Consider the following 14,317-nt stretch of genomic DNA (forward strand, 5'->3'; position numbering starts at 1 on the left):
AAAAAAGGGCCAATCTAGGCGCTGTGTGCAACTCCCAGGCACTACACGGCGGGGGCGTCAGCAACCGGTGACAACATCAGAAGCACCGGGCCGGCCCACGCACGCCGCGTGGCTTTTAGCGCGCGAGAAGCTGAAAATAATAAACAAAAAAAAAAAAAAAAGAAAAGAGAGGCGGTGTAAAACAGAAAAAACCAATGAAGAGGGGGAAAAGTGAGTGGCGGAGAAAACCAAAAGGCGGGCGTGAGAAGACACACCCGCACACTCTAACGCTTTCACACGCACTCGACGGCGCTTCCGTCCCGGAGGGACAGCCCACATGGCTACGCGCGCTCGCCACGGAGGCAGAGGGCGAGGTGGATGTCCTTTGGCTGGATCGTCACGCGGCCGCTGTGGATGCACGCGCGGTTGGTATCGGCGAGAAGCGACACAACGTAAGACTCCGTCGCCTCCTGCGCCGCAAGAATCGCGCTGCTCTGGAAGCGCAGGCCCTCCTTCTGCGCACCCGACACCTCACGCACCAGGCGCTGGAAGGGCGCCTTCTGCAGAAGAAGGTCCGTGGAGCGCTGGAACTGGCGGATCTCGCGGAGCGCCACGGTGCCCGGGCGCCAGCGGCGCTGTGCGTGCTTCACGCCGGTGGCCGCACCAGGGGCCTTGGGGGCCTTCTTGCTCTTCTTGGAAGTGATGGTACGCTTGCTCCGCGCCGTCTCTTTCGACCTCGACATATCTCCTTTTATTCTTGTTGCTTGTTGTTCTTGTTGTTTTCTTTTTTTCGCTTGTTGATGTTTCAACGCAGGCTTCCTTGTTTGTGCCGCAAGACACACAACACAAAGAACACAGAAACAACAGAATGGGGGCGGCGAGAGCAGGTCGCGACACGGACACGCGCGCATCGCCGTGCATCCGCAGTGCGCATGTGCACCGTATGTGAACGCGTCAATTAGAGCACGTCTCAGCACGGCCCACGGAGACACACACAAACAACAAGTAAAAACAGCGGTGTGTAAAGAAAAAAAAAAGGGCCAATCTATGGCGCTGTGTGCAACTCCCAGGCACTACACGGCGGGGGCGTCAGCAACCGGTGACAACATCAGAAGCACCGGGCCGGCCCACGCACGCCGCGTGGCTTTTAGCGCGCGAGAAGCTGAAAATAATAAACAAAAAAAAAAAAAAAAAGAAAAGAGAGGCGGTGTAAAACAGAAAAAACCAATGAAGAGGGGGAAAAGTGAGTGGCGGAGAAAACCAAAAGGCGGGCGTGAGAAGACACACCCGCACACTCTAACGCTTTCACACGCACTCGACGGCGCTTCCGTCCCGGAGGGACAGCCCACATGGCTACGCGCGCTCGCCACGGAGGCAGAGGGCGAGGTGGATGTCCTTTGGCTGGATCGTCACGCGGCCGCTGTGGATGCACGCGCGGTTGGTATCGGCGAGAAGCGACACAACGTAAGACTCCGTCGCCTCCTGCGCCGCAAGAATCGCGCTGCTCTGGAAGCGCAGGCCCTCCTTCTGCGCACCCGACACCTCACGCACCAGGCGCTGGAAGGGCGCCTTCTGCAGAAGAAGGTCCGTGGAGCGCTGGAACTGGCGGATCTCGCGGAGCGCCACGGTGCCCGGGCGCCAGCGGCGCTGTGCGTGCTTCACGCCGGTGGCCGCACCAGGGGCCTTGGGGGCCTTCTTGCTCTTCTTGGAAGTGATGGTACGCTTGCTCCGCGCCGTCTCTTTCGACCTCGACATATCTCCTTTTATTCTTGTTGCTTGTTGTTCTTGTTGTTTTCTTTTTTTCGCTTGTTGATGTTTCAACGCAGGCTTCCTTGTTTGTGCCGCAAGACACACAACACAAAGAACACAGAAACAACAGAATGGGGGCGGCGAGAGCAGGTCGCGACACGGACACGCGCGCATCGCCGTGCATCCGCAGTGCGCATGTGCACCGTATGTGAACGCGTCAATTAGAGCACGTCTCAGCACGGCCCACGGAGACACACACAAACAACAAGTAAAAACAGCGGTGTGTAAAGAAAAAAAAGAGGGCCAATCTATGGCGCTGTGTGCAACTCCCAGGCACTACACGGCGGGGGCGTCAGCAACCGGTGACAACATCAGAAGCACCGGGCCGGCCCACGCACGCCGCGTGGCTTTTAGCGCGCGAGAAGCTGAGAATAATAAACAACAATAATAAAAAAAAAGCTGGTATTCTTCATGGCATGATGTATGCGTATGGGATTTGCTCTATCTCTCTCTATAGGTCTGGGGCATAACGGTCTAGGAACTCTGACTCCTCCAATGGCTGCGGCTCCGGGGCTTTATTTCTTGCACAGATGCGTCTAAGTTCCCCCAAAAATTGCTGAAATGTGACAGGGGCAGACCCCACAGTCTCTATGTTGTCTTTATTTCTATCCTTTGCTGGGTCCACCATCCATGTAACATGTATCGGTCTTTCTGCGGAATCCACTGAGAGCTTCGCGAGCGGCGGCAGCAGATTTTTGACGTCCGGCAGCAGCAGCTGTACCGTCAATCCATATTGGGGCTCACAGTACATTATTCGCTCTACATATGACCACGGCAGCTGATATTCAATGATCGACTGCTGCTTGACGTTCGTGACCTTGCCTCCTTTGCCAGTATAGCTGCCGTCGGCGTTGTTCATCACCCACTTCCAATGGGTCTCTGTGAGTGTGAGTGTGTAGAGGTGCGACAGTTGATTGCCTTTTTTTCGCGTGTCTCCAATACGCAAGCGTCCACCCTTTCTCGCCGCGTTCTTGGCGCGCGACAGAAAAAAGTTGTGCATCCCAACCCGTACCGCACGGAGTATTACAAAGAGGTGAGTGGCATTCCCCATAGTGTCTCCGTGCACAAGTATTTCTGCGGCAACAGTGCCGGAGCGCCGCGTGGATGCACCTGTTTCATCCTGGGCATTCGCCGCTTCGTTGTTTTCACTGTTATTGTTGTCCGCATGGTCCCTCAGAACAACCTCACGAGCGGCAGGCGTTTGCGGTGTTTTGTTGTGTTCCTCCTCCTTCTCCTGCCCTGACTGCGCCTCGTTCCATCGCTTAAGAACTGTCGGTGGCGGTGTCACTGCTGTCGTGAATCCGTGGCTCGCTGGGGGCGGTGATGTCATGCGCTGCAAAAGCTCCAGGGCCATCCGCTTTTCCTCCGCCTCGACGAAGTCCGCGCAAAGTACCACCGGCGGGGTTGCCACGTAGTCCAAGTTGACTTCACCCTCATTGAGGGCAACACACCAGGTGACAATCTCCGGTGCAAAAGTCACCACGTCTACTGGCAAAGATGCACCCACCGCGATGTCACGCATCCCGCCAAGAACGAGCATATCGCAGCGACGCAGCGGCGTGACGGCATTCACCTCCACGCGGACACCGTTGACAAATGTTCCATTGCTGCTGCCCATGTCAACAAGACATAATTCTAACTGCAGCGCATCACGACCGGCCCGTAGCCTCTTCTGACGCCGTGATTTTATCGCTTCTTTTCCCTCCTTCCTCTCTTCCTTCACCGCATCCTCATCACTCGTAGTAACCATCACGGGACGCACAAACAACTGACAGTGTCTTTGCGACGCAAAAACCAGATTTGCATCGAGAACAATATCGTTCTCCGGCGCACGTCCCACCGTGACGGGCGTGCCGTCCTTCGGTATCCGTAGAGATATGCGTCGCTGCAGCGTTTCGGGTCCTTTTTTAAGAATCAATTCGGCGCAAAAGCACTCCGCCATGGCAAATGCCACAACACACTAGGAGAGGGTTAGGGGGGACTAAAATGAGAATGCGTGAGAGGCCACTGTGTATCTATGCGTCAAGAAAAAGCACGACAAAAACAACAACCCAAAAAAAAAAAAAAAAAGTGGGGGGGAAATAACTTAATAAGTAGAAAAGAATAAACAGGCAGGGTGAAAATAAAGAAAAGAAGCAGATGGTTTTCTTTTTAAAAACGATGCTGTTAGGAAAATGGCAGAAAATCAAGTTGCCACGGGACAAACGTTGCAACACAAAGAAAGGGGGTCTGCGTGTTGCTGAAAGCTCGGTTCCTGGAAACACAGAGACATATATATATATATATCAACTTCACCCTTTAATTACATGTTCATGGATGTGGCACCGCCTCCTCGTTGCATCGGTGCGTGCTTTGTGAAGCAGTGTTTGAGTGAGAATTTGCCGTCGTACTTTACCTTTTCACAATCTTTGCCATACCCCATCGACGTCGTCTCGTAGAGCGGGTGCTTTGCCGCATTGTAGGTGGACAGTGTTCTGCTCCGCAGCTTCCCTGCATGTGACGTAGGCGACTCCGCATCGAGCCGTGCTCGTGGGCGGTCAAGCGAAAAGCTCCGGATGCAGCGGAGCTCAAAGTCCTCGTCATGCAGTGTGGTGTGAGAGATGCCGACGTAATACGCGGCGAGTTCATCCGTCGTGATGCCGTCCTCCTCGCGCGCCTCCTCAAAGTCCGCGATGAATTCATCGACGAGTTCACTCGGGTCCGCCCGCTTCAGCACCAGCGGGTGCCGCATCACATCGTACATCTCCCGCAGCGTGTCAAAGCTGACAAAGCCGCTCGACTCCGGGTCAAGTTTGCGCACCACAAGACTGACGGCGTACTGGCGACGTGGCGGCAACGTCGCCAAAAACGCCCGCACAAATGCGGCGACGTTGAACGTGGCACCATCTTTTCCGACAAACTGCGCAGCGACTTCCGCAAATTTATCGTCTTCAACGTACAGGCGGATGCCGCGAAGCGCCTCACGTGCACCGGCAACAGTGCAGTCCGCCGCATTCATGCGACGCAGGGTGTGCACAACAAGCCACAGCTTCTTCTTCCCAAGGCGTTCTACCGCCTTTGCTACAAGTGCCTCCATTTGAGCTCTAAGCACGCAGCACTAAGTCTTTTTGTATTCGCGACGAAGAATAACAGAAACACACACACACACAGAGAGAGAGAGGAGAAACAAAAAAAAAAAAATGAACCGAGAGAGTGCGTGAGTTTACGGAAATGGCTGTTGCGTTGAGCAGTGGAAACCCGGGAAAATTAAATGTCGTAATATTATATATATTCCATTTTCTAGCCGTTTATTCTTCTCAGAAAACCAATGTGTGTGGAAATGACACACGGTTAAGTATTTTCATTTCTACGTATGTTTTATTCCTCCCTGCTGCCGTTTTCTGGAAGTGGAGGAAGGAGCAGCTGCATCAGCACCAAAGCCGCGGTGAATAAAACGTTGCCAATCAGCGTGGATCCACTCGCCACGCCAACCGCTGTCATTATGACACGCACAATTGCAACATCTATCCACGCCCCACGTTTCGAGTTACTTTTAACGCTGTTATGACTCCAGCCGTTTATGCGTCGTGACGAGAGAAGCCGCGCGTTGAGATCAACAAATGCCTCCACCGCCGACACAAGGTTCTCCGCATCAAAGCCAAGCCCACTGATGAAGTGATACCAGCGGAACCAGCGGTATAACAAGAGATCCACCGCTGTCCAGAGTGCAGTTAACACCGCCGCGGCATCATCGCCGGCGTCGTGGATGCGCAACACCTTCCGCGCCTTGGGATCGTTCAACACAAAATCCATCAAGAGCGTGTCAAGAACGGGTACCACCACAACCGTGACAATGTGCTGCAGCGGCGGCACCCCGGCAAGGGAACCCAACAATGTCGACTCGGAGATCATACACGACGCGATAATCGCCGCAAGTGCAATGAGACGCCTGAATTCGACGTGGTGCCCTTTGCTGAGCAGAAACAGGGGCAGCACCATGAGGGCGAAGATACTCGCGTTGCAGAGAAGTCCCATGACGTCACCTGATGTGTTGTTGTGCTCGCCTGATTGCCACTCAGCCTGCGGAGGCAAATTTAAAAAGGGTGACTATAAAAAAATAAATAAATATACGTAGAGATAATGAAAAAGAGGAATAAAAAAGGAAAAAAAAAAAAGGAAAAAGTAAGGGGGAGGGGAAATGCGGGAGTGAGTACTGCAAACAACAAAACAAGCAAGAAAATGTTCACCTGCCGTGTTTCCCACCCCACCTCCTTTCATTGCTTCATCACGGCTGCCGTTACTTTCATCCTTCCAGCGGCAGTAAAACATCTTCCTCGTTGGCCCTTTTTTTTCGTATATATATATTGCTTCCGAATTCTTTGTGTACAAACACAAAAAAAGGGCGCTAAAAGGGACATGACAACATGCTTAAAATCTAAAACAAGCTGTGTAAAAGGCCCAAGAAGCCTCCAACACGAGAAAGGAAAAAAAAAAAAAAAAGAGGGAGAGAGACGGTGGTATTGGTAATGATTTGAAGTAAATAGGCTTGCACATGTCTAAGTGGGGACACCTGTTCCGACCGACACGTTGGCGGCCAGTTGGCGCACCACCTGCCGCACGGCGTTAAGCGAGTAATCCATGGAGGACGCAATAAACAAAAAGCCGAAACCCTCAAAGCACAACACCACCGCCACACGCATCGACGCGATCTCTTCACGGGAGTCACGGGAGGATGAGCGCAGCAGCAGCGGGTCAACTGAGCACGAAGAAGTCAACGTGGGTGCCCCGGCAGGGGCAAAAGAAGAAAACGTTGACTTCGCCGCACTCCCTGCTGCGCTGATGCCCACTGCGGAGTACGATGATGTGCCCCAGTAACTAGCGAAGGGGTTGATATGCCCGACTTCTTCGTCCAGCGCAAGCAAACCCGCGTCACTGTCGTCGTCGTCAACCATCTGTTCGTAGTGGATCTCCAGCGCGGCGCGTGACCCAAGCATCGTCGTCCCCAAGTGATGCACACACACAGAATCCGGCAACTGCGACAAGTAATTCTGAACAATCTTTTCCAAGCGTTTCGCCATCCTTCCCTGCGAATGCGATGATGTCAGGGGTGCGGCAGGAAACGGAAACACACGCAGAAGCACCTTTACGCGCTCAAGGCCGCTGACGTGAATGAGCGCCAGTGGATCACCAATGATGGGCTCCTCCACCAGCACCGAGGTGGTCCCCCCCGCACTTGCGGGCTCAAGCAGAATGCTAAACGGCATCACCTCGTGTCGTGTATTGCAGTAAATAATTGATGTGCTCTGGCCGAAGTGGTTGCCCACCGAAACGGTGTCCAGTGTGCGGTGGCAGAAGGTGATAAATTCCCCCAAAGTGTGCCGCGTCGCCGATGAGAGGAAGCTTATCGACACACATTCGTCTCGGATACGCAAACAAAAGACGCCCAGATAAGCTGAGAAGACGGTGGGTTCCACCATCTTCTTCTTCTTTTCATCTCGTCGCGGCCCTCCTCCCACTTCCTTTTTATCTTCTTCCTCCCCCTCCTCCTCACACTGCAGCTGAAGTAATTCACGCAGCACCGGAAACGAGGCACCTCTTGAGTCAAGCGTAATTTCTTGCACACAAAAGGAACCGTCAAGCAGCAGCGTGTCACTGGCACCGTCGTCCACAGCACCGTCGCCGTTGATGGGCACAACAAGTTGCTGCGGGCGTACAATAAAGGTGTTAAACTTGTCGTTCTTCCGAGACAACTCCTGCCCCCCTGCGCACCACACGACACTAATGGGCGCTGTTCCCCTCCCTTGTTCCTCGCCATCATCTCTTACTCCTCCTCCTTGAACTGCCGAGAAGCGCGCCAATGTGGTGCGAAGAAGGCGTTCAAAGAGCAACTGCCACAAAACACGACCACGTGCAGGTGGCTCGTAACACGCCACTACGACCATCCGCCGTGACCCACACCCCGCAACTGCTGCAAACGGCGTGCCGCATTCAATTCCAGCACTCGTCTTCTCCTCAACACTTCCCAGAGAATGTCGCAGGCTCGTTGTACTTGAAATCAACTCCGCAGGTAACAATTTGGAAACGCCGTGATGGCCTGCGTTGAAAAAGTTAGAATTGCCATGGCTGCCTTCAAAACCCACACTCTTCACCAAAGAATCATCAGACACCACAAGAGCCTCGCGCAACTGGTCATCCATGGCAAAGTCTAGTGGCAGACGAAAGCCAAGACCAAGACGTGGCTCTGCACACAATAAATATGATGGCGTCGGCCGTGGTGACTGAAGCTGAATAGATCGCACAAGCTCATTGAATGCTGTCGGCAAAACTCCCTTGACGCGTGTGTCAGCGACGTACTGCGCAGTGACGGCCAAATTTCCATGCGTAAGAAACACGGATAGGGCATAGCGGAGATTGTTGCCCGCGTCCATATAACAGTACTCCGCGGAGGGGTGTGAAGTGACGCCAATACGAGTGATGCCACATGACAAAAGCTTGACACAGTCACGTATCCGGGCAAGGCTACCGTCGCGGTACTCCTCTGCCGTTGCCGCTGTGACACATGACTCAATGATGACGGCTACACGATGCTCTGGCTGACGCAAGTAACGCAGAGCAACGAGCAGCAGCGGTGCCTGCCGCTCCTCCGTCTCCACCGCAAAGAGAATTGGAGAAAAGAGCATGCGCACCCCTATAACGTCATCTCTCCACTCGAGTAGGTTGGCGTTGTATTGGCCCACATGTCGCTCAGCCCGCAGCGCGCAGTATGACTTGGGTCCTGTCGTTGCCCCTCCACCACCGCCTCCCACACCTCCCGTCTGTCTGCTTGCACTCCCACCACCCCCAGTCCCAGTTACGCCCCCAGTTTTGTTATTACTATTCCCATGTAATCCGTGGCGCTCTTCAACCGCACGCTTCCCACGCAAAGAGACGTGGCCTGGCAAATGGGGTTCGTTTGTGCGTCGCCTGTTTGCGATGTAAGTGACAGCGGAAAGCACAATGGCAAGGCCAGCGAGAATAGCTGTGATACCGACATTGCCAGCCAACACCACCGTGCCACCCCCACCAGCACTACGAACCCCCATCCAACACGCCGACCACGGCTCGTACTAAAAGGGAAAAATCACAGAAAAGAACTCCCCCATAAAAAAAAAAAAAAAAAAAAGGGAGGGCAAGAAGGCCAAAAAAGAAAATAAATACCAAAAACATTACCCTCATCAACACCCCATAAAGTCAAAAACAAACATACACACACATACAACAAAAAATATACATGAGGCATCCCTCTCTCTCTCTCTCTCTTTCTTTCTCTCTCTTTATGCATACGCGTATGTGTATATGTGTGCACATATGTGCACTCAGAGAATACGTAACACGGGGATACACACAACACAACAAAATGAATAAATACACAGGAAAAAATGCATACAATTCCTACAATCTTCTCGTTTATTCGTCCACTTTTTGCTTTCGCTGCCTTAATTCTAACTCCAGCTTAAAACAAAACACCCTTCTTTGCTGTAGCCACCACCCCCACCGCCTAAAAGTATGCGTCACTATGTTAATTCGCAACTTAATCATCCTGCTCAACTATTGTGTCGCCACCGCCATCATCATTCTGCAGGAACGCAGGATCGAACTGCGCGAGGTGAGCCCGCAGCTTCCTAATCTGTTCGTTCTTCTGCGCCAAGATCTTCTTCACCTCCCGATATTGCGTGGACTGATTTAGTCGCGCGTTCAATTCCTGTTTCGCCGCTGCCAACGCGACGCGTAGTTCCTCAACTGTTTGGCAAGAACCCTCGTCCTGCTCTTTTTGGTGCACCGCCATCTGAGATGCTGTCACTTCTGCCTCATGTGAGTTGAGGGCATCCCGCGTGTTCATCACCTGAGCGTATGCGTCTGAGAGGTGGTGCACCTTCTCCTGAAGGCGGCGTATCTCTTCCTTTGCCTCAGTGAGCTGCCGACTGGCCTCAACATCAGCGTCGGCAACCGTCAATGGCGCAAGACGACCACGCGGTCCACCCAGGACTTTCCTTTCATGATCCAGCAGCAGACCGGTAGCCGTCGTCCCCACCATAGCCGCGGAAGCCGTGGCAGTAGCAGCACTGAGCACTGCGTTGGCATCCACTCCAATCGTCACTCGTTGACGATCAGCGTCCCGGAGGACCGCGCACAGCAGCTCTGCTGAGGCAGCCCCAAACCCCTCCATGCGGGCATCCAGCGAGTGAAGCAACACCTCGGTATGGGCGCTAATTATGTCCTTGAGTTCATCCCTTGTGTACGTCTCCTGAATTATGTTTCCCACCTGGTGGTTGAAAGCATCTAAATGGACGCCGCGCTTCAGTCCGTCACATGCCAGACGAGTCCACTGCAGGTATCGATCAAGGATTGTGCGTGACTCACTGGAGAGTCCGAACAATGCGTCGGTCATTTTGCTAAAATCAATTTTTTCCCAGTCTCTTCTTCTTTCTCTTCCCTCAAAGTTTCTCTAACTAATTCCTTTCCCACCCCTCCTCGTTGTGCGAGTGGGTGTGCGCAGCAGTTATGCAGAGCGGTGGAAAAGAAATAATTGTGCCACACAGACACACATACGCCTACTGCATGCATTTCAGGAGATGTGCATTACGCAGGCATGGCCCGCCTCACCGAAAGCCAGCAGACAAATCAAAAAAGCATGTACACAAACACACACACACACACAAACACACACGGAGACTCAGTAAGAGAGGGAGAGAGAGAAACAGACGAGCACAGACCTCACGGGTAAAAAAAAAAGAAAAGGCAACGGTAAGGTGGTGCGATGCAAGTCGCGTGGCGTCAGAAGACGAAGAAGAAGAAAAAAAAAAAGACGAGCAGACAGAAAACGCTCCCTCAATAAATAAAAGCAATGCACGGGTGCCATTGCGGTCGTGGGAGCTCATCTGAGTCCACCGCATCTCTCTTCTCCGTAGCGAACCGCACACGCAACACTCACCGTCTCTCTCCCCCTCCCTTTTTCTCTGCCTGTCTTTCTGTGCGCTTTTGTGTGTGTGTTGGAACTGCAGCTGCATACATATACTCATTTTTTTTTTTTTTTTGCCTCGTTTTCCTTTTCTTTAAGATTCTGTTTTTATTTTCAATCGAATAAATAATAATAATAATAATAATAATAAATATAAAAATAATGAAAAAAAAAAAAATGTTCAACCCCCCCACCCACAACCCCCACCCCGCTTCCCAGGAAAAAAAAAAAAAAATTTATTTGTTTGTTTTTTTTTCAACGTTTTTCCCCTTTGTCTTGCCCCTTCCCCTTTCCTCCTCCTCCAGAGGCAGACAGGCAAGCAGAAAGAGAGAGAGAGAGAAATTAATTGGATTGTTCACAACCCCACCCCCTCTTCTCTTCTCTTCTTCTTTCCCCCCCCCATCGCTCCTGGGTTTTCATCGCATATTCAAGATCAAAATTATATATATATATATATGATCGATTTCCTTTCCCCCCCCACAGTTCTCCATCCTTTCTTTTTTCTGTCCCCCCCCCCCCAGAACTACAAAGATACAATTGCCTCCATGTGTATTTCTGCGTACAAATTAGTACAGAAGCATTGCACAAAAAGAGTAAAACAAATGCAGGCAAATACATGTATATAATTTAATAAAACAAATATACACGCATACAAATATTATATATATATATATATGCTCGTGTTTGTATAATTATCTAAGCATGCATGCATCCAATTCACCGTTTCACCTATACAAAATTGGCCCTGGTCTATAAGCGGTGGCATTTTTTTTTTTTTTTTTGCTTTTCACTCCCTTTTCCTTAAACAAAAATACACACAAAGAAACAAAAAGGATTTATTTTATTTCTTGTGGACGAAGAAATGAGGAAAAGGGGATTGGGAGAGCAGCGGGGCAGACCCTTTCCCCCCACCCTACACACACACACACACACCTCATCTACTGTCGTCCCTCTCCCGTTTACTTTTTTTTTCCTTTTTTATTATTATGGTGTATTGCCTTGTTCACTTCATGTTACCTATGCGTTGTTGTCTTGCCAAGCTCCTCAGAAAGGCGCAACTTCAGCAAACGCCTAAAAAACGGCACTGCCTCGCCGCGACGAATGGTGAACTCGCCGCTTGCAATTTCCCGCGGGACAGTAAACGTCATCTTTAGCCTCTTGCCACTGTTATTCTCTTCGGGACTGCCGCCACTGCGCAGATGCATTTGAAGACGGTTCTCAACAACGGCATTATTTTCAATGCCACTCTGAACAGGAATCAAAGTGCGGGTCTCCACCTGTGGCGGGGTGTTATTAACACCCAAGTTGCCATTATTGCCCTTTTTGTCGTTGCTGCCCGCGGCAACAGAAGACGTGTTGGTCGTGATGGCAACTTGGGGCTTCAGTGAAACAGGGGATGGACGGGCATCTTTTTGCTCCTCCGGGACCGTCGGTGGCGTGATGGATGCGGCGTCGCTATGCTCTGGCGAAGCCTTGAGTTTCCCGACAAGATCCGATAGTCTTATCCCGCCAGCACCACCGGATATTGTGACTGCGGCAGATGCTGGCACCATTCCAGTCACCGTCTTCGACACTGACGCGTCTTCCGTTGCGCTGCGCGGCTTTGGAATGACCGAAACGCTCTCGGCCATCGGCACTGAACCCCTTTTCTGCTGCTGTTGTTGTTGTTGTTGTTGAGACTTCTGCATAAGGGCCCTAAGGATGGACACGGTGGTGCGTTCCGACTCAGTCGCGGCCCCGCCGCCATCATCATCCCCAGGCCTGTTGAGCACAAGCAGCGAGGACAACTTTGACAGACCACCGCGCGGCTGCCGCAGCCGGCCATCAAAGTGACTTCCGCCTGTGAATGGTTCATCGTAAACCACCTCTGCATCGTGGCTTGTGGCAAGCAGCCTAACTATTGTGCCTACCGCACCAAACGGAACAGAACCGACGGCTCGACAGTTGACGACGCGTGCCCCGAGACGAAATATCTGATCCTGCGGCAGCGGCAGCTGGGTAATGTGGCCACCGCTGCTATGCGTGAGCGGGAAGTACAAGTGGCGTTTCACCACAGGATTTAGTATAAGCTCCTTTGTGGGGCGCGGCTGTTGTCGGTCAAGCTCATCCTCCAACTCCCGCAGGTGGTCGCGAGTAAAGGCATCGTCGCTGGCCGCGATAAGTGCCACGTCACGGATGCCAGAGGCATCAATGAAGGCCTCCATCTCTGTAAGCACATCATCCACCTCCATCTCCTGCCATTTTCCGGTCATAAACTGTGGCGGCTCCAGGGCCTGTGGAGCGGCGGTCCCACTTTCCAGTCGCTTAACAAGTGGTTGGAATTCCTCCACATATCGACGAATTAGCGCAACTGCTTCACGCGAGAACCACGTTGTGTATTGTGGCGTACGGCTTGAGCAGCCAAGAAAGTCGCCCCTGCCGGCACTATCCAAGTAGTGGGCGGCAGGCTCCGCGTTTTGCGCAAGTCTTGCAAAGACATCTTCATTGTACGGTGTCCATGCGTTCGTCTGACGCGGAACAAGTTTCGCGTAGCCAATACGGGCAAGATGGTTACGTGCGTAAATGAGACCCAATCCCAATTCACGTGAGCCGTACTGCGGTGTGGTGCGCAGTGAGCCAACCAATAAACGTAGGGCGAGAGAACCCACAGAAAGCTCCGTTGCCACCTCATGCAGCGCCATCCAGTTGCGTGGGGCGGCAAATGATAACAGCGATGATGGAATCACAAGGGGCTCTTGATATAACCGCACTGCCACGGCGTAAATGTCACTGTTGGATGAGGCGGATTCAAATACTAAACCAGCACTGCCGTACACTTGCATTTGGGATTTCTTGTTCTTTGGTTCGGGACCAATAAAAACAACTTTGTTACCGAGGCTCATTTCCCCTTCAACGCGGTCACGCTCCACATAACGAAGATCTTCTATCATTTCCACATCCTGCAGGCGCGCCACGAGTTGCATGGCGTAGCAAACTTCATCTTTTGAAAAACTTCGAACAATACGACCCTTGCGAGTAAGACGCATGGTGCTAAAAAGGTTGACGTACACGAGCAGTTGAATCCCGTCCACAGCAATGCCAAGTTTTTCCTTCATGTACTGGATATGTGTATCACACTCCTTCGTGAAATTGAGAGACTCGTCACGGTTCAGTTCTTTGGTCTCCGTGCCACAAAAAGCGCCATCCTGCGTCATGACAGCACGGACACTTATGCGCTTGTCACTGATAGACGTGACACGGGCACGACGATAGTGCGGAAAGCCAACAAGCACCTCTTGCCCAACGAGTGACACAGCTTCCGTGGCAGACATGTAGTTGATTGAATTCCTCAGTGCAAGAATGATGCTTTCCTTTCGTGTTGGCATACCAAAAATTGTCACAACCCCAGTCTCGCGACGAAGATCAATGCAGTCCCAGTTGGAACGCAAGGTCGCAAACCCCTCCAACTGTTTTTCACCAATTGCAACCCCAGGGCACAGCCGCGGCACAAAAGTCTTAATTGGTGGAAACTCAAATACCTGCCGGCGCACCCGAACATTCCGTAACGGCCCA

The 14,317-nt window shown here is 52.1% G+C and overlaps 8 protein-coding genes across 8 annotated transcripts, besides 14 other annotated features; all 8 read right to left on the reverse strand.

Annotated features, from left to right (window-relative positions):
- Nucleotides 1–14,317: a sequence feature (heterozygous, Esmeraldo-like haplotype).
- Nucleotides 134–170: a sequence feature (A-rich).
- On the reverse strand, nt 321–890 carry Tc00.1047053507817.9 (histone H3, putative; the record flags this gene model as incomplete). Its single annotated transcript, XM_802810.1, has 1 exon — nt 321–890. One exon carries the CDS (start codon nt 888–890, stop codon nt 321–323), a length of 570 nt encoding a protein of 189 aa, XP_807903.1.
- Nucleotides 1,145–1,178: a microsatellite.
- Tc00.1047053507817.18 (histone H3, putative) lies at nt 1,333–1,902 on the reverse strand (the record flags this gene model as incomplete). The annotated part of the gene is made up of 1 exon (XM_802809.1): nt 1,333–1,902. The coding sequence occupies one exon, from the start codon at nt 1,900–1,902 to the stop codon at nt 1,333–1,335; it is 570 nt and encodes a 189-aa protein (XP_807902.1).
- Tc00.1047053507817.30 (hypothetical protein, conserved) lies at nt 2,240–3,730 on the reverse strand (the record flags this gene model as incomplete). The annotated part of the gene is made up of 1 exon (XM_802803.1): nt 2,240–3,730. The coding sequence occupies one exon, from the start codon at nt 3,728–3,730 to the stop codon at nt 2,240–2,242; it is 1,491 nt and encodes a 496-aa protein (XP_807896.1).
- On the reverse strand, nt 4,091–4,864 carry Tc00.1047053507817.40 (hypothetical protein, conserved; the record flags this gene model as incomplete). The annotated part of the gene is made up of 1 exon (XM_802804.1): nt 4,091–4,864. One exon carries the CDS (start codon nt 4,862–4,864, stop codon nt 4,091–4,093), a length of 774 nt encoding a protein of 257 aa, XP_807897.1.
- On the reverse strand, nt 5,146–5,802 carry Tc00.1047053507817.50 (hypothetical protein, conserved; the record flags this gene model as incomplete). The annotated part of the gene is made up of 1 exon (XM_802805.1): nt 5,146–5,802. The coding sequence occupies one exon, from the start codon at nt 5,800–5,802 to the stop codon at nt 5,146–5,148; it is 657 nt and encodes a 218-aa protein (XP_807898.1).
- Nucleotides 5,879–5,949: a sequence feature (A-rich).
- On the reverse strand, nt 6,324–8,849 carry Tc00.1047053507817.60 (hypothetical protein, conserved; the record flags this gene model as incomplete). Its single annotated transcript, XM_802806.1, has 1 exon — nt 6,324–8,849. One exon carries the CDS (start codon nt 8,847–8,849, stop codon nt 6,324–6,326), a length of 2,526 nt encoding a protein of 841 aa, XP_807899.1.
- Nucleotides 7,273–7,316: a sequence feature (CT-rich).
- Nucleotides 8,910–8,929: a microsatellite.
- Nucleotides 9,046–9,080: a microsatellite.
- Tc00.1047053507817.70 (hypothetical protein, conserved) lies at nt 9,338–10,195 on the reverse strand (the record flags this gene model as incomplete). Its single annotated transcript, XM_802807.1, has 1 exon — nt 9,338–10,195. The coding sequence occupies one exon, from the start codon at nt 10,193–10,195 to the stop codon at nt 9,338–9,340; it is 858 nt and encodes a 285-aa protein (XP_807900.1).
- Nucleotides 10,443–10,474: a microsatellite.
- Nucleotides 10,584–10,616: a sequence feature (GA-rich).
- Nucleotides 10,891–10,929: a microsatellite.
- Nucleotides 10,986–11,007: a sequence feature (AT_rich).
- Nucleotides 11,201–11,222: a sequence feature (AT_rich).
- Nucleotides 11,378–11,441: a microsatellite.
- Tc00.1047053507817.80 (5'-3' exonuclease XNRA, putative) lies at nt 11,779–14,317 on the reverse strand (the record flags this gene model as incomplete). Its single annotated transcript, XM_802808.1, has 1 exon — nt 11,779–14,317. A coding segment is annotated over one exon (2,539 nt), but the record flags the coding sequence as incomplete, so codon positions are not given.
- Nucleotides 12,416–12,441: a microsatellite.

The sequence above is a fragment of the Trypanosoma cruzi genome, genomic scaffold (genome assembly GCF_000209065.1).
Source record: "Trypanosoma cruzi strain CL Brener 1047053516463 genomic scaffold, whole genome shotgun sequence".
Taxonomy (NCBI): domain Eukaryota; phylum Euglenozoa; class Kinetoplastea; order Trypanosomatida; family Trypanosomatidae; genus Trypanosoma; species Trypanosoma cruzi.